The sequence below is a fragment of the Lampetra fluviatilis genome, chromosome 61, assembly GCF_964198595.1.
Source record: "Lampetra fluviatilis chromosome 61, kcLamFluv1.1, whole genome shotgun sequence".
NCBI classification, from domain to species: domain Eukaryota; kingdom Metazoa; phylum Chordata; class Hyperoartia; order Petromyzontiformes; family Petromyzontidae; genus Lampetra; species Lampetra fluviatilis.
In genome coordinates this window covers 5,806,050-5,824,031 of record NC_136335.1, presented here as the reverse complement: position 1 = coordinate 5,824,031, position 17,982 = coordinate 5,806,050, and the positions used below count along the sequence as shown (strand labels likewise).

At 47.2% G+C, this 17,982-nt stretch overlaps 2 protein-coding genes across 2 annotated transcripts; one reads left to right on the top strand and one right to left on the bottom strand.

Annotated features, from left to right (window-relative positions):
- Window positions 1-2,097: 2,097 nt before the first annotated feature.
- On the bottom strand, window positions 2,098-8,027 carry LOC144951171 (zona pellucida sperm-binding protein 3-like). Its single transcript, XM_078881313.1, has 10 exons — window positions 7,958-8,027; window positions 7,259-7,470; window positions 6,710-6,826; window positions 6,037-6,136; window positions 5,159-5,336; window positions 4,627-4,762; window positions 4,434-4,528; window positions 3,588-3,682; window positions 3,087-3,215; window positions 2,098-2,228 (listed from the first exon to the last, which is right to left on the bottom strand). The coding sequence occupies exons 1-10, from the start codon at window positions 8,010-8,012 to the stop codon at window positions 2,098-2,100; spliced, it is 1,248 nt and encodes a 415-aa protein (XP_078737439.1). The 5' UTR covers window positions 8,013-8,027.
- Window positions 8,028-8,373: 346 nt separating this feature from the next.
- On the top strand, window positions 8,374-16,823 carry LOC144951313 (zona pellucida sperm-binding protein 4-like). Its single transcript, XM_078881521.1, has 13 exons — window positions 8,374-8,411; window positions 8,803-8,876; window positions 9,728-9,817; window positions 10,644-10,765; window positions 12,138-12,252; window positions 12,871-13,005; window positions 13,188-13,366; window positions 13,696-13,793; window positions 14,202-14,329; window positions 15,241-15,430; window positions 15,897-16,032; window positions 16,176-16,269; window positions 16,551-16,823. Exons 1-13 carry the CDS (start codon window positions 8,374-8,376, stop codon window positions 16,808-16,810), a joined length of 1,659 nt encoding a protein of 552 aa, XP_078737647.1. The 3' UTR covers window positions 16,811-16,823.
- Window positions 16,824-17,982: the final 1,159 nt, after the last annotated feature.

Sequence of the window (17,982 nt, the reverse complement as noted above, 5' to 3'; positions counted from 1 at the left end):
AAGGAACGTGTTTCCTGATATCACTCAACAATTGGTTCTTTACAGTCGACGCAAGTATGTGGATAAATTCATTCTGGATTTCGGGTGACAAATAAGAAACTGATCCCGGATTTTCTCCTGCGTGCTGTACGTGTTTTGCTAACAATGGGTCATACTGCGCAACGAATTTGATCAGCGCGATAATTTTTCCAACATTGTTATCCTCATCTGCATTCAAATTTTTCTCATGGCCACGTAGTGCCAAATTTTGTGAAACCAGAAACTTAATACAGGTGAGTATTTTTTGCAATATATCTCGCCAACGTTGTTTTTCCAAATGAATCTGAGCTTGAACCACTGCATCAATTCCAGTGCCATCAATTATCCTTCGTTCGGCTTCCTTCCATGCAGTAAAAGCTGTGCGGTGGTTAGGATTGTTTTCATGAGAATTTCGTTTTTCTGGCTTTCTCCACTTGTTGAAACCGTTTGTAAACTCAAACGAAGCTCGTGAGTTTGAACTCGATGATGTAAATAGACAACAAAAACCGTAAGCAGCTTTATTGATTGTTGAATATAATAGCCACGAACGATTCACTTCCTCTCCGTTCGCTAGTCGGCGTTTAAACCATGCTGATGTAATTGAACGTGCGTGGGCTGCTCTGGCTGCTGCAGCCGCTTGGAGCGTGGTGTCACTAATAAGAACTAAAAATAGGCCGTCGTAGTTTCTGCCACCAAAAAACAGGCCAGTGCCCAAGGCTGAAAGACTGCGCCTGTCTGTTGTTTGGGACGTTCTTCCATGTAAGTTCTTAATAGGCGCGCGTACCAAAATGTAATTACATGACATGTAGGCTGTGTGTGGCGGGATATATAAACTTTTAGGTTGAGGTGTAGATTTGTGCAGTAGTTTCAGGCTGCCGCGCCCGCCGCAATAAGTTATAATGTAACGTTGCAAGCCTCATTTTGGCACCACTTTACCTTGATGCCCGGGGACATATGTACCCCCCTGCCCCCCCCCCCCTAGCTACGCCTCTGATGACCACCACACTTGCTGATAGCCCAGAGTCTCCGGTCTACAACTACCTGTGTTAAACCATCTGCCTGGAAAACTCGGCTGTTAGGGAGACCGTTTGCCTCAAACACGGCCTGGAAATCATTGACCTCCTCCCTTCTACCTTGGCGTTTCTCCTCAACTTCCTCGAACTGTGTGAAGGACTGACAACCTGTAAAGACCATTTCTCCTGGACTTGCTCAATCCTGCATAATAACTGACATGAAGCATTAAACGGTACTATATTTTTTTCGGGGAGATTTGAATGTTCCTTTTAAGTAAAAAAAAACCATACGAAACATCTACGTGACCTAGCGCCTGAAATATCATGGTATAAAGTTATTGTCCTGAACTGATAACATTTGTAATAACAAGTTCCTTGGGAATGGGCAGATAGGAACTTGGTTGGATAACGCATTCGTGCGATCTGTGTCACGCGGCGCAAGGTACGTGGGGCGGCGTATCACGTGGTACTAAGCCCGCCCGAAGCGCTCTATGAAATACAAATCGAGGGCGTGGCTATGCAAGACAGATAACCAATCCCTGGTGGGCAGTGTGGAATTGTTCCTACCGGTAATATTTTGATTTAAGGCTGTGGGCACTCTGGAAGCAAATTTCCACATGTAATACTCCAACCAGCTTAAGTACAGTATTAAATGCTCCTATTTTTTGCACGGTTGTGACACATTATCCGTCTTTGTAATGTACCAACAATGCCCAATTACTGCCACGGTTAAAAACTTCTGGGGCCATTTTTATGGAAGATTAAAGTGACATAGGAATGGATTTCTTACTTGAAATTGTTCAACTGCTCCATTGTACATGGACAACAATGACTGCCAGTTTGGACAATTGGGAAGGTTAAAAAAAACATTTGCCATTATTATTAGGTACATCCTACTAGTCCTGGCACGCATGAATTGGAGACCACAATTGTTTCCATGCTCACCCTCATGAACTGGGCTATGGTGTAGTTACACAAAGTGCTCGAAACGCCAAGCAAAGACCCCACAAGACAAGAAGTAATGCACCAGTTTAATTTATCACAACTTAAGCAAAGCAACTGAAGATCAGAAGCTCGTTTCCAATCCCTTTGAAGGAGTCGTGTGACGCCTCTTCGAAACAAACAAAGCCACCGTGGCGCTTGCTGCGACAGCCATCACCAGCGCAGCCACTCCCAGACCAAGGACGGGAGCAGCACCTGTAAAATAACAATTGAGAGAAAGGGCTGGTGGGTAAACTGCAGAGCCGTAAAGCTAGGGTTTCCACATGCTGGAGGTTGTGGGGGCATTTGACCTATCCAAGTATTTGGTAAAGGTGTGAAAGGTGTACTGTTCAAATTTGTCACTCACCAAGGTTTGCCATTTAACACTGGTGGATGGATTTAGTTCAGCACGTCACACAATCTTATGTTATTAAAAAACAATCACAAATATCATTTTAGGTATGTTAAACAAATTGAGATCTTAAACATTTACATCTGACGACCAAAGCACATTTAAGGAGGATCATGGCAATATTTGTTGGTCATACCTTTTAGGGCACTGCTGTAATATCCGTGTTTTGTACCTTTTCAACTTATTGGGGAAGGGGGTTGAAGTTGGATGTCATAGGCCCTTTCAAAGGAGTAAGAAAGCAGACTTCGAAAAACAAATTGCTTCCTCCCCAAATTGCACAAAGTTCCGTATAGAGATTAAGTATTACAGACTGCCAATCCATGAGAGGTCAACCTTAAAGCGTCATTGCCTCATGGATGTCCTGGTTTTAAATTAAGTCTGCATTAACCGCACGCACTTTTGGTGAACATGCTCCTTTTATATAGGTATCATCTTTGAAACGGATTGGTCTACACCTGAGACAACCTTCTTTATGGGCTAGTCCGAGTCAAACCAGAAAACGTCAAAAGGCAAACAGTACAACGACAATCCATGCATCAGAGCATTTATATCCCTGGGCGAGCAGATGCATCATGGGACCTTTTTGCCAGTATCAAATTATGAGAAATAGTTTTTAACCGAGACTGGAAAAAATGTGCCATTAAAGAATCTGGTAGCTTTACCTTTGGATGCAGATGTAGAAACCAGTGGCTGCTGCCGTTTTGCAGGGCTGCTTGGCTCGGCACCATCTGAGAAGGGCTTGGTAATCACGATGGGGCCCAGCATCACATCTTCCACCGCATACGACGGTCCTGAGTGAGAGGACCACATTAGTAATGTGGCGAAGGCCCAGGCTTAAGCCCATACACAACTGATGATGATGATGATTGCTTGTGTTGCAATCCAAACGTCATGAGAATTTTAGTGTTTAATTTTTTTATTTCCCTTCTACGTGACTTTACCGAAAAAAACAAGAATAGGAATCCCTGCAGTCACAAAAGCTTTAAATAGAAATTATTTCCATTTAGTTTACTTGGCACATACCTAACACCATTATTTAGGCAAGGCTTACATAGTGAATGTCGCAGTTTGGCTTTTCTGACACTTTCCAAGAACGTAACTCCCTTCATATTCAAGGGTTTTCTGTACAAGACTAAATGGCTGAATACGACGGTTGTACTCACCAGTCACTGCTGCCACTTCCCTGCGCCTTCTTCCACTGGGGCACGTGGACTCGCAGCAGCTGCACACCGAGTCCGAGCCATCAGCAGAGACCCACCTGCATTGCACACAAACGTCGTCTGTAGTTACACAGGCAATGCTCACTCGTATCCGTTCACATTTGAGAAAAGTGCTGATTGAGCACCCGTTCAGGGCAAGCAACGTACAGTGGTGTACCATTTGGCCAGCATCACGGTCGACCAGACCGATAGCGACAATACCACTCGATGGGAGCAGTGGCCAGGAATACAATTCTGGGCGTAGTTGTGTTTATCTGTATGACAGCACCCGACCTGTAGAGTCCGAGCCTTATAGGAAAGTACTGAAAGTATTTGTAGCATGAAGGGAAAGTCTGTGACCAGGACCACTTCCAATGTTGTTACACACCAGCCCTGGTGATCAGCTTGAGGAAAAAAAAAAAAATCTACGAAGGCGAGGCTCGGTTGATGCTCCCGACATTAGCCACGAGTGAGATTTGAACTCTGGCTAAGAGGCTGAGATTTTTCAAAAGGAGCTCAAACGAATGACAGACGTCGTTTGCAGGCTGCTACACTTGTTGATAAACTCAAGACAAGTGCAGGCTATGACCAATAATCACCTGAATAAATCTAAACAAGAGAAGACCCGTGGGACCTGCACAGGAAATGTTGTAATACCAGTTGCAGCTAGAAACCAGTCAGCTCTCAGGGATATTAGTTAAGCACACAGGCATGCAATAATATGTAGCCCACATGCAAGGCATGGATTAAGCTATTGGATGGAAGACACTGAAAAACAAATTGCTGGGCAATGCAAGGAAGCAGACCAACCTGTAAGCAGCCGAGGGGCTGTAGGTGCAAGCTTTATTGACAGCCGTAGGAGATGTAGCAACATCTGCAACCTTCAGCTGGCAGAAGACGAAAACCTGGACCGAGAAGAGGAAGATGGTTATTACTCAACCACACTGCCTACCACGTGGCTAAAAAGGTGGTTTCTGTAGAAGCCTGCATGACAGTAGATCACCTGATCGCCATTGTTTGTCAACGTCGCAAGGAAGCGGAAGGAATCGATGAAGAAGCGAATGACGTTGTCACTTTGCCGGAGCAGGAAGCCAGAAGTAAGGTGAGCATCATACGAGACTTTGCCATCCACCAGACACCTGCACAGGCACGTAGATGTACGACACGTGACTTTACATAGGGCAGGCCAACAGAAAGCCAGCGCTAGGAGATGTAGTACTCCTCTTCCACTGTATAATACGGCACAGAGGGTGCGCCAAGCCCACCTCTTAAGGGGCAAGGGGCTCCCCCCCTCCCACTCGCAAACCAAATCAGTCACCGATGACACACATTGACCACATCTCTCATCAGTAATGTACCGACAGACACCACATGATAAAAATCATTAACCATACACCTGGTCAGGCTTAACCATCAGAGCAAGATTCAGCGGCATTCCAAGGTCAGGCTCTGTTATATACTCAAGCAGTGGAATGCCACCTTTAAAGACAAGGAACATAAACATTCATTAGGTGGGATTAAGAGAGAAATCTCACCCAGAGTTAGAAATTATCTGGTAGCTGAGGGGAGAGTTTCTGTCGGGAACCGGGGTTGCAAAGCAGCTGACCACGAAGATCCGGAGTGGAACGTGGTTCAGTGTCTGCACGCTCGCCTCGACATGCAGAGTCTGGCCCAGCTGGTATACGGTGGAAGGTCGCGCCACACTCCAGTCGTCTTTATAAAAGGAAACACAATTAGACAACTTCAAAAACACAATTGCCAAGGCTGAGTGCAGACTAAAAGCACAGCCAGGAAAGTGCTTGCTCACGCCACTGCTTGTGGAAGAAACCAAGATAAATCATGGGACCTCCTTTGTCAGTACCAAAATGAGAATAGGTTTTCCTTTTTTCTGGCAACAGGTGTTAAGATGCTAAAACAGCAAACTGAAACGTTTTACAAATGAATAATGTCTGCATTAACCACAAAATGTGGTCAGAATGCAAATAAAAAACGGATAATCTATGCATCATCTTTGAAACTCATTTGGTGGAAACCAGAGACAGCTTTCTTTCTGGCAGAGTATTTCGTCTCGACAGAAAGCCGTCTGGTGTGGACCAATCAGTTTCAAAGACAATGCATATATTATCAGTTGTTTTGTTTGCATTCTAACCACAATTAGTGGTTAATGCAGACACGATTCCTTGTAAAAAAAAGTTCAGTTTGGCGTTTTAACATCTTAACACCACAGTTTTGGTGCCAGAAAAAAGGGGTAAACCTATTCTTTAACCTAAAATAAAGTTTAGGGACCTCGGGCATATATCTGGTCTATTCTTCAATACCAAGCACACATCTTGAAGGGGTTATAGTCTAAATTGCCATCCTGGTAGTAGCCATGTGCATAATAGGCAATCAACGTCCTCACATCACCACTGACCGGTCATGAGCCTCAGCGTGAAGCTCAGCTGCTGTTGCATAACCTTGGCGCTGCTGAAGGGGATCCATGTGGGTTTGATGGCATTGCTGGACACGTTCCCCTTCCTGCAGTCAGGAAGAGATCGGGCACACATTCTCTACAAAGAGCAGAGGTGGGGGATGCTCAACTGCACCAATTTGTGACCAGATTATTATTGCAATGTCGTTAACAGCTTACAACGAATAGACAAGCGAAGAGATACAGAACGATATTTTCAGAGTATATTTAACATCGCAACTTGCAAGACTTTTATCCGACGAGGACCAAATAAGAGTAAAGTAGACGACTTGGGGGAATGGAGTATAATTAAGGGAACCGTGGTTCACACAGTATGCAATGCATGCACCACTTCAGGCGTGGACACTTGCAAGGCTTGATATTTGAGGCAGGCCATGACAGGCGTTTGAAGTGAACCCATCAGTAAAGTTGCCACTTAAAAACCCCCACGACAGACAGCACAGGGAGACTTTCCATCGGTGGATTAACTCACCGACATTGGCTTTATTGCAATTCAGGCCTCGCCAAGCTAAAGCACACGCAACGGCACATAATTTTTAAAGACAGTGGTAGAATTGTAAACAGTTTAGCTGGACTTCAAAATTAAGAAAATGTCAACAAGAGACTGCTGGTGAACTCGCCTGGGATAGCGGCAAACGACCGGCACGGCGACGTAGTTTGTGCGGATAATGCCCGTGTTGGACGTGGGGCGGTAGTAGAGGTAGTTCTCGTAAGACAGCAGCTCTGCACTCGTCTAAGAAGGGAGGAAGACGTGGGGTTTATTACCCATTGCAATACTAGCAGAATAATAATTTAAAAAAAAAGCTCAAACACCTTGGTGAAAGACCCAATGCAGCTGTTCCTTGGTTTAAATAATTCACCTCGCTCATGTCACCCATAAAAAAACACCCACACAAACCATGGCAAACGCAGATTCCCAATGTATTATGGAAGAATAAAAACGCTCTAATGTACGACTGGTCAACCAGAACGGACTTTAACATAATAATGCAATGACCGATCTACAAATACCAAGGGGATTTCAAAGCAATACTCCCCGCTGTTATTGAAGAAGTCTGGCTTGACTCGAATGCGGAATTGTAATACTTCTGCACCTATACTCGACAAAAACATAAAGCAGTTGGATTGCGCAGATTATGTTACAGCAGCATTAGCAGCCAGTTACCTGGAGGCTGCTGCCACAGCTTTCCAGTGCGTAGAGGAAGGTCACCGTCCCAGCAAGGGCGTCGCTCCCAGTGACGGGGCAGGCTGGTACTCCCAGGGACAGGTCACTCGCCTGGGCCAGGTGACCCGTGCCGAACAGGTCCCTGCTCACGGTCAGCGTGAGCGTCGCCTCGTCACACACCACACTCACCGTGGCGGAGGTGGCCACTGCAGCTGGAAGTGCAGCACGGGAGGAGACGCGAGAGTTACCCAAACAGTGACACAGGTGGTCAGTGAAGCCGTAGAAAGTCTCAGAGCCTCGAGTCAATCATCCACACGGAGCTGCTAATACAAGAGAGTTCGAATTCCCCAGTAGCACCTCAATGAATGTATATACGCGTCACGACAGGTTAAGAATACGTTTTGGCAATCTACTACTGGATCAAGTCTCGCACATTGCGGTCGTCAGTTTGACCATTCAGATCAGTACGGGCTGAATTAGGGCAAAGCCCCAGGTCTAGACACATCTCGCCAATGTTAACATTACAGGACGCAAATTCGTGTTCAGGTATATAGAACAGTGAATTAACCACCACGCCACACTACCAAACCCATCGTTAGTACGTGTATATTATGGTGTTCGCATTAGTAAACACGGCAGTTACATTACACGACGAATAAACACGTTTGTAAAATAATCTTTCGACCAAACTCCACTCACCAGAGACAAGACATAACAACCCCAGGACCGAAAACAAAGCCCTCGTGATCTCCATCGCAAGGACAACAAAAAACGGAGACTTAGCACGGCACCAGCAGAGCCAACGCAGCTACTGTCCCGACTCGGGGCTTTTATCTGCGCGCGGCCTCATTCAGTTTCAGTAATGAGCCAATGAACTCCTCCTGCGTACGTGCCGCGTGATTTGCGGTGCAGCTCCTATCCATGCACGTGCGCCGAGATCGAGCAAACCTCTACTGATGAGACAATGAGTGACTCGATCTGCTCTCATAAAATCTCGCTGATTAGACAATGCGTGGGTGGATCTGATCCAATCTGGATCGGGATCGCTGAGGGCTCTCCATATAAAAGGGGTCCATGGCCTAAGGGAAGCGACGCAGCTGATGATTTGTTTTACGATGGCGGCTCTGCGAGTTCTTCTCCTGCTCCTGACCAGGTGAGGAGGCGGAGGGGCGTGCTGAGTGGTGTTCAGGGATGTTCCTCAACAGCACTGGTTAATGAAGTCTTGTGTACGTTTGTAAGAGAGGGCGTTTCCATATCGCTTTGGGTAACTGGCCTGCATGGAGAAATGCATTGAGATAAAAATGTGGAAATGCGGTCCTGAAATGTCTCGCTTGCCCAATTGTGGGTGGTAGGGGTTCCAAAGGTGGCTTTGCGTGGCGCTGTTTACACCAACTCCTTCGTGCACCGTGCTGGCCTTGAATAGGCCCTTCCTAAAATCGCTACAGGGCCACTTAATTTTTTGTGGGGGGGTTGCGGTGTTTGCCTCTCTCTCCTCCCCCTGCGTTCTCTCGTCTTGACGGTCACGTGTCTCGTACTTCCCGCAGCTTCCTCTGCCTGGGCTCCGTCCACGCGAGGCTTCGACAGTCGCTGGGACCGCGGACGCTGGGGGAGCCGAGTGGTAGGGGGCGCTGCTGCTGTTGTCGCCACATGACAACCACATCGCGCATTCTCTCAATACCGCTATCGTGTGTCTGGACACCGCCATGCACAAGACTTTAATGGCGGCGTCTCTCGGTGAACTGGTAAAGCGTTACCGGCGACACGAGTTGCCAACAAGAGCGCTGCCTGGACGAGGTGGAGGGGGGTGAATTTGTTGTGCGCTTGCCGTTGGAGCGGTCACGTGACGCGACGTGATGGCTGCCGTTGGGCATAGGCCGGCACGTGGATAATTAATAATCCTCCAGCGCATGGAAAAGGGGGCGTTCGGGGACATTAACTCTCCCTTGCACGTTCCTTTTTACGATAATAACGCTTTCGAAAAATATGGCTGGTGACTGATTGGCACGGCCCTTGCAACTTTACTTAAAATAGTGAATTGTACAACATTTGACTGCACGACTATACGTAAAACACGCGTGCAAAATCATCATGACCTTGTTCCTTTCCATTATAGTAACAACGAACTGTGCACTCGCGTTGATAATTTGCATATCAGGCTCTACCTTGGCAACTTTCTACTGCAATTTCAAGAGTCTAATGCAGGGGTCTACTACCAAAATATCATGTTGCAACCAGCTGCGTCGAAACTGCAGGCTGACGATCCCTGGTGTGAGGTTCATACTGTCCAGTTGTGCACGTGCCTTTTGAATTTGCGCCAAATAAGAACAACACACAACACCTTACATGTGTGCACAGAAAAGTGAAGGTACTGATGTGCGCCCTCCAAGCAACCGTCGCGGGCTGTTTTTTTAATTGCTCCATAAGGTGTAGTTGATGTTGACGTCTCAACTTCTGAACTGCCTCCCCCAGGTCTGCTGAAGCAATGCATCTCCTCCACCCTTGGTTTTTCTGTGGGATGGAGCAGCCCCTCCCACAGTGACTACCGTGTATTTGTACGGAGTGAGTCCACGAGCTTTCACTTAAATCGTGATGACATAATTGACATCTTGATCCATTGTATGATTGAACATATGACGCTTCTCATAGATGCTATCAAATTGATTCGAGGATGAAATTCTCTGGCCAGTTTGGTCCCAACTGCTTCGCTTTCGATGTGCTCTAACCTCTCAATTTCTCTTATTCGGTGTCGATTTTAGGTTTTTTTGGTTAACGCTGTGTGGAATGTAATTCGCATGAACGATGGAAACTTTTATCTGGGATTCAAAGCATGATACTGTATTGGCGTCAGGGTTCATTTCCACTAGTCTAATACAGCAGACGACGATAATCAAATCTTATTCTTCCATAGGATAACTGCGTGTGTTTACTCGACGGTGGAATCCCTTATTAATCAATACCACCTCTTGATTGCCTGCACAATGGGCTCTCCCATTCGTTGGAACATTTCATGCAAGGTCGTGACTTCCGTTGTAAACTGAACCTGGTGACTCCTGTCCTACTTTGGTTCTCTCGTCGCATTGTCTGCATTTCCCACGAGTCCTCCGTTGACGACTTGGGAGATCTTGTCACTAAATCCGACACGCAGCCTTATTTACTAGCAACTATTAGAAGAGGTCGTTGTGCAGGTTTGGGAGTACCATAATTCCAACAGTGTATTGAGGATCCGGTGTCCTAGAGACGTTCCTGGTACTGTGGAGATTTCCTATTCGCGTTCACACTAACACCATACTTTGTTGTTCTCCTTGCAGTCGCGCTGTCCACATGAACTTGTGGTGCGTAATCCATCCAAATGCAGGTTTTTTTACTTTGTTTTCGATGTCTCCAGCGGTGCGGAATGAGGCCGTGGATGTGGAGTCTGCGCAGGGGGACTGCGGCTTCTCCATCGCGAGGGACGGTGCTGCGCTCCACTTCACCGCTGCTGGTGATGCCTGCCACGTGCGCGTGGAGGTGAACACGAGGAGACCGTTGTGACTTGCGTCGATGCTAGTACCCGCTGGGACTGCTGTGGTAGTAGCGAAATTGATGTTTCGCAATCCATAACCGATCGGCCATCACGTGCCCACAGATGTTGTCTGGCCAGAATCTAATTTGATTTTGTCTACTCTGGCATTTTCCCCTCCACGTTTGCTTAGCTCGTGCATTTATTTTTAAGTTCCTTCCAAGATTTTGTTTTAGCTCATGCCGTCCACTCTGGAATTTGTTTTCAGATTGTTTGCATTGCTTTTTCAATTTATTTCGATCATCTCTCGGTGGTAGCGACTTTAATTCTAGTTTATACAGCAGCTCTTTCTCTTGACTGGTATCCCTGGACAATCAATGCAATGCTCATTCCATATGTCTTATCAAGATCTTGCCATCTTTGTCTTTTCAGATTTACCTTGATTTGCACTTGCCATTTGTGCTCTTGTTCATTGTAGTATGCCATGTCGCTACATTACTCTTTAAACCAATCCTAAGTATCCTTTCTTGCCGCATTGCATTGCTTTTTTGTCTTTAGTCTCCGTCTTATCTCTAGCATAAATGTTCTCTTCCGGTGCTTAACGGTAAAGGATTTGCCATCTAGACGTCCATGTCACCAAAGTGGTCACCTTAATAGAGGCAATGTGTGAACGGTTAACTGGTGTTTACATCACACAAAATACACGGCAAAACAAGCTTTCAGTTGATGTATTTCACGCCTGCTAATGGATGCAGCATTCGCGATACTATTCAATGCAAAGAAGGGAATCGGAGCAGTTTGATGCTTGGTATAGAATTAACGGCACTATATATTGCTACAGAAGGTCACTATCCAAGCTGGCCTCTAAGAGACCAACGTAGATGTAAGAAAATATTGCACACGGGGCTTACGTGGACATGTATGATCTACAACAGCAAAATGCAAGTGGCAGACCTAACCAACATACGAGCTTTGTGCCAGAAATATGTGCACTACTTGAGGTTGCTTGCAGAAGCCATGAAAGTCTTGTGAAGGGTGGTCATTTGTGAGTGCTATGTGTGTGGGAAGAGTATTTGCGGTTTTGTGGCAAGCTGAATATGGAAACGGTATTACACACGGAGCAGCGCAGCATCCGTTTGTACAATAACAAGGGTTAACCTGGGAAAGTGGTTTCGGACCCAGGAATGCAACCCCCCCGACATGCAGTCTACCTGCCATAATTTGGGTGGTAGGTGGTGGCGGGTTTCCCATTTGACAGTTTTACTTGTCATTAACCTGGCCTCACCCAACAATGTCGAATGCACTAAATCTACTGATTTGTTTAAGCCTTCCTGGAGCACTGGCCCCGAGTCCGATGTTGAGGGCTGCTGATTTCACCAGGACGGCAGGAGGAAGATCCAGGTGGAGCTGCAGGAGATGCGGCAGGGGCTGAATGGACTCGTCTGGGCTTTCACCATCGACTGCCCTGAGAACCTAAGATCGGCGAGGGCTGGAGGTGAGTACCATTGATTTGACTCTGCTAATCGGACCCACAGACTGCACTACCTGTGACTTGGTGCTCTAGAATGGGTCTGCTGGGTCAACAGCTGCCTTTCTGTTTCGACCTAGATCATCTCTCCTGGTGCTTTTGCAATAATGCGCTTGCATTTCCTGCAGATGCGTTTCATGCCCTTGGCTTTTACTGGACAAACTTGCAGCTTGAATCCTTTTCCGATGCACTTTCCCCCAATGGCTGATTGCAATAGTTGCACCATATAAACGCGTTTTCCAAATGCACTGCTGGTTGGTGCTGCCCTGGGTCGTGAGGGTTAATTTGACCATGCTTCACCACGCTGCTCCTTGTTGGCCGCGGTTGAGTGGCACTAACCTTCAATGCAACAAATTGTGCTGCACTGCCAGAGCCTTTTACAGCCAGTGAGCAACGTGTTTGCCCATCTTTGCAGTACACTCAACCCTGCTCCGCTTCTGCGATTGCATGCATTGCCCGGGTGATTTGGTCATGTGCCAAGTAACACTCCTTAACATACGTGACACGTGGCTCAAACGATGCCGTTTTATTTTAAGTACGTGTGGGGTTTTGTACGATGACCTGTTGTGCTTCTGCTGCTATTAGAGATCGCCACGTGCTCTGGTCAGAGCAGGAACTTCCCATGCAACTCTGTGCAGAGTGTCCCGAGCGCGGACGTCTGTGCACAGAGTGGCTGCTGCTACGACCCCACTCTACGCCGCTGCTTCTACAGTGAAGCTGGTACGTAGCTGACTCAAAACAGAGGTTCCATCATTCACTACCTAAACTAGGCTCCTGCTTTGAGGTTCTATGTTGGCACAGTAGCATCCTGCTGTGCTGGTTCCCTGAATTTGTTCCATCACCACGGTCTACATGGGGCATCTTTCGTGATTCACCATACCCTCCCGCCATGCTCCACCCAGTGTGCACCACAGATGGGCGCTTTGTGGTGCCCGTGTCTCGGAACCTAACGTCTCCGCCGCTGGACCTGAGCACCGTGCACCTGACTGGCGGTAGCAGTGCGCAGTGCAGCCCCGTGCTAGTGTCTGCAGACCTTGCAGTCTTTGACGTACCCATGGCAGCGTGTGGTGCCACTGTGCAGGTAATGGGCTCCTGGACTCTGCTTTGCCCTGCCCCCATCCTGATGCTTGTTGTTTGACCTTGTTGAAGTGCTGCATCGGGACCCTTCACTATGCACAACTCCTTGATGTGCAGAGCACAATCATGCACGAGTTGATGAAGAACAACAGGGTCACTTTATGATTGAGTTTCAAATGAATCGAGTGCCAAAGCAGAATTTAGGGGGATTCTAATATAATTTGTAGCTAATTGTGAGCAATTTGGACTCTTGGCCAGTACCACTTATCATTCTTCTACTTGATCACTCAATGGCATTATCGTTTTGTGTCGACTACTTTGTGGTGTGTCCAGTGGAGTGGGCAGGAGCTCGTGTACGAGTTGCTGTTGGTCTCCGAGCGGGAGCTCTGCGTTGATGGAAGCGTCGCCATCACCAAGTCATCCACATACAAGTAAGCACTGCCACCACCCCTCTGCAAGTGCTGTGCTCATGAGGGTCAGGCATGAGTCTTGCAGAGGAGACCCACCCCTATCAATGGCCACTGTCCCTGCGACATTAAATATTTACAGCATATGCCAGCAGAACCGTGACCAAGCTGTGCTTTCATATTCAACGATTTAATTATTAAATTGGGACATTCGACGCACAAGGGCGACTTTTCCTCGTCACAGGATCTTTAACATCTTGTAGTAGGAATATGGTTAATGGCTAATGTAAACGCGGTATTAACCAAGGTGGGGGTCCCTTAACTGGTACATCTGCAAAACACCCTATCGGTCTGCTGTGTCGCTCCTGCAATCTCTTGCTGCCGTGAGGGCATTGTGCATGCCTTTTGGCTGGTGGTGTGTGTTTTTACCAGGATGGTTCTTCAATGCCGCTTCCTTGGAAGTGGAGACCTGCAGCTTCGAGTGCAGGTGAGCACTCTGCCACCGCCACCTCCAGCCACGGCCACTGGGCCCCTCTCCCTGCTGCTCCAGGTCTTCACTGGTGAGTACTGCTCTCTCCGACACCCTGTGCAGCTCTGAATGGACAAATGCACCTTGAACACGGGTTGTGATGTCGCTCTACCCAGGGAAGACTTGGGTCCGTATTAGCTCTGACTCGAAGCCAGCTGAAAGTCATGATTATTTTAGCCATTGCTCGGCTAGGAGCTCGACCCTGGTTTAATTTCCACTGATTGCAGGCTGCATGCGATTTTTGAATGCATTAATCGGCATGGCTGCTGGACTTGAACTGCAAACGGATGACGTGCTAGGCTGTGCTGCCAGTGTTGTGAACCTGCCAACAGAGTTCATAATTCGCCATAAGGGAACTAGAACGACGTTCACATTCTCCATGGTACGACGTATAACTTCAAATGCTAATTTCTGCTGAGGTTTTGAATCTAGCAGCTATTAGCTTGAAACCATGTTGGTGTGGGGCCGACATTGAACGGGATGACAATGCCCATATCAATCAAAACGATCTCCTTGAGGGCATTGTTTACAGGAAAATTGGACTGGCTTTCTTAGCCTCATTCGTCAGATCACAATTGCTTGAACGAATTGTTATCAATAGCTTCATTGGTTACCAATTGGCTAAAAATGGGCCTAGAACTTGGCCAACTGTTAGCACCCGATTCCCGTCCCTCCGTGTCAAATGGTGCCCCCTTACAGCATCTACAGACATTTAGATGCCGTTGTATGTAGGTGAGGGTCACAGAATTGTATTCTGAAAATACAACTAAAATATAAACCACGATTTTTATGCCAGGAACATGTTGAGATGTGCACTAGTTCAATTCAACAGTAATGCGCACGTTTTAGGGGTTTTGTGCTTTACCTTGTCCAATGTGCTCTAAACAGGTCCTTTACACCACTAATCCACATACATTGTGAACCATGTCTGAACGGTGCCAGACAACTCCTACACCACGCCGTACCAGCCCTGGCAGTACCCGCTGGTAACGCTTCTGGGAACGCCGCTCTACGTGCAGGCGTCACTGCTGCACCGCTCTGACCCCACGCTGGTGCTCTTTCTGAAGGACTGCTGGGCCACGCCCACGACAGATGCCACCGACCCCACGCAGTGGAAACTTGTGGTGGATGGGTGAGGCTGGGCGGGGTAGTGCTCTCTCTGCCACAGCAGGGCCTGCAGAGGCAACCTGGTTTTTGAGGCATTGGTTGTCTCTTTTTCTTCCCCCACGTAAGCAGAGTTGTGCTAATTACGTCCCCTTGTTAATGACAACGGTTCGTGTAATGGTGACTATCAAGTACTGGCGTCTAAGCAAGATTGCAGTGCCATCCCCAAATGTCGATGGCCACTGCTCCTTTGGTTCTGGATGTTAACACAGCCACCCTCTGCCTCCCAGAGCTGGTGATTTGTACAAGGCCCGACTACATGCAGTGATGGTTGCATTGCACCGATGCACTGAATATTGGCATTTGGGCTGCCTTGCTAGTCGTGAGCATGTCTTGACTAAAGCTGCCCTTCATCCTTGCGTGCAGATTTAAATAAAAATGCGTGCATTCAATCTTCTTTGAATTGAGGGTAAACGGCACTTTTTCTTGTGCAGCTGCCCCGTGCAGTCTCCTTGTTGCAGTGTGTTCTTCCCTGGTGTTGCTGACCTGCCACTGCCTTCTCACTACAAGCGTCTGGCACTCCAGGCCTTCGCCTTCATGAACTCTGACCGCAGCACCACCCGTGACCTCGTGAGTGCCCGATTCTTTTCATCCATTGAAAACCAGGCCACCATGGAAGGATGACGTGTACTGTGTACAACTGGAGGGCAAAAGGACTACCTAAAAACATGGGAACCTTTACTTACCGGAGCGATGCATTCTGTCTGCCACAGGTTTACCTGCACTGCTCTCTTGTGGTGTGCGACAGCTCCAGCCCCAACTTCCTCACCGAGTGCAATCGGCAGTGTGGACAGACCAGGCGCTACAGTGAGCAGCACCACCGCGACCTATTGAATATTTTGTGCTTGTTTACCCAGAAAAGCCTCGCAGAGTAACGATTTTTCAAGAGGACGAAGGGGTTCTAATGTTGCTATGTTATCGTTTATATTTAAAGTGCATTTGCTGTGACCTTTGCAGACTGGTTTCACAACCCGTGGCATGCCACAATTACCTTCTCGTTTGATTTTTTTTTTCTGGGGAACTTGACCTGCGCAAATGATGTCCTTTCGTATGGGCCAGTTGTCATGAACCGATTTCTGTTGTTCCAGAGCGCAACGCCATCTCTGACGCTTCCAGCGTGGTAGGAAAGCACGTGGTGTCACTGCAGGGCCCCGTGCTCTTTGAAGAAGCGTCTGTTAACGAGGCTGCTCTGCTGTTGCTGGAGGCACCCTCCTCATCGTGGGCCTCGGCTGGGACTCTGTCCTTTCTCCTCGTCATTGCCACAGCCGTCATTGCTCTCCTGTCTGCTGCCATTGCCGTGAGGAGGCACAGGAGCCGGGCTGTGGCGCTCGATGGGAGTGGCTATTGATGACTACTTGTGATTGCTGGCACTTGCGTGTCTTGCTGACCGTTGTCAAATAAAATTCTTAAATTCGCTACTGCTGTTCTGACCTTTCACGAGGATTGTATGTGTGCAATATGTAGGCAGTGTTAGTGCTGCATTTGGCCACGTTTCTTCCCCAAGGCAAGTCCCTCGATAGCAGCAACGTGTACCAAGGTTTAGGCCTTTGGCTTCAAACAAGAGCACCTTGCCATGCTTAAAAAATCTGAATCCAGGTTTCTTTTATTTATGACCTAATGAATCCTTTTTCCCCAAACACGCAAATGTGGACATTATGGTCCAGAGACAATTTTTTTTTTTCTGTCACACTAACAAACTATTTCAAAGGAACATCAAGAATGTTGGGCAAGGAGGGAGAAACGGAATACTGCCAACTTTAACTAGCTTTAAGTAAAGGTTGAGTTGACCTTGGTTGTAGCATTAAAACGCATATGTCTACATTGTCAAAAGTGCTCTGCCCCTGGAAAAGACAACCAACGCTGATAGACATTGTTTGTGGCCTTGTGCACAAGTGGCTTGTTTAAGATCCCTGGGTTCTGAAGCGGTGACGCATCCGTCTATCTGCATTGGGGTGAATGCTGGATAAACTCTGCCTCCTCGATTCGTCAACGTTTAACTCCTTGGGCATGACCACCAGAGGCGTAGCTAGGATATTTTGCGCCCGGGGACGAACTACAAAATTGGCGCCCCCCCCCCCCCCCCCCCCATTTAATCACATTTTCCTATTACATCGAATACGGAATAACAATTTAATTTTAATGAAACATTGTATTTAAAGAAGAATTTATATGGCTCACTTGGTCACTGTCGTAGACTGGTTGACAGTCTACAAAAGATTAATTTTTCTTGATTTCACTGTCGCAAACTGGTCAATCACGTAATCAAAATCTGTTTTTTCCAATGTTTTTCTTTCAACGCTAAGAAGAGCAAGATCGCTGAGACGATCTTGTCCCATTGAAGCACGCAAATGCGACAAAATAAGTTTCAATTTGCTGAACGACCGCTCACAGCTTGCAATTGAAACTGCTATTGTTAATACAATTTGCAGTGAAATTCGCAAATTCGGAAATATGTCTCCATAAAACTAAGAAGCTCCAAAGGCGTTTCTGGTAGAACTTCAGTCTGGTTACTGAGCAGCA

Coding starts and splice junctions, on each gene's coding strand:
- LOC144951313 (XM_078881521.1), top strand. CDS start 8,374: ATGGCGGCTCTGCGAGTTCTTCTCCTGCTCCTGACCAG. Junction 9,818..10,643: donor CTACCGTGTATTTGTACGGA/GTGAGTCCACGA, acceptor CGATGTCTCCAG/CGGTGCGGAATGAGGCCGTG. Junction 13,794..14,201: donor ACCAAGTCATCCACATACAA/GTAAGCACTGCC, acceptor TGTTTTTACCAG/GATGGTTCTTCAATGCCGCT.
- LOC144951171 (XM_078881313.1), bottom strand. CDS start 8,012: ATGGAGATCACGAGGGCTTTGTTTTCGGTCCTGGGGTTGTTATGTCTT. Junction 7,471..7,957: donor GTTGTTATGTCTTGTCTCTG/GTGAGTGGAGTT, acceptor CTGCACTTCCAG/CTGCAGTGGCCACCTCCGCC. Junction 4,529..4,626: donor TGACAAACAATGGCGATCAG/GTGATCTACTGT, acceptor TTCTCGGTCCAG/GTTTTCGTCTTCTGCCAGCT.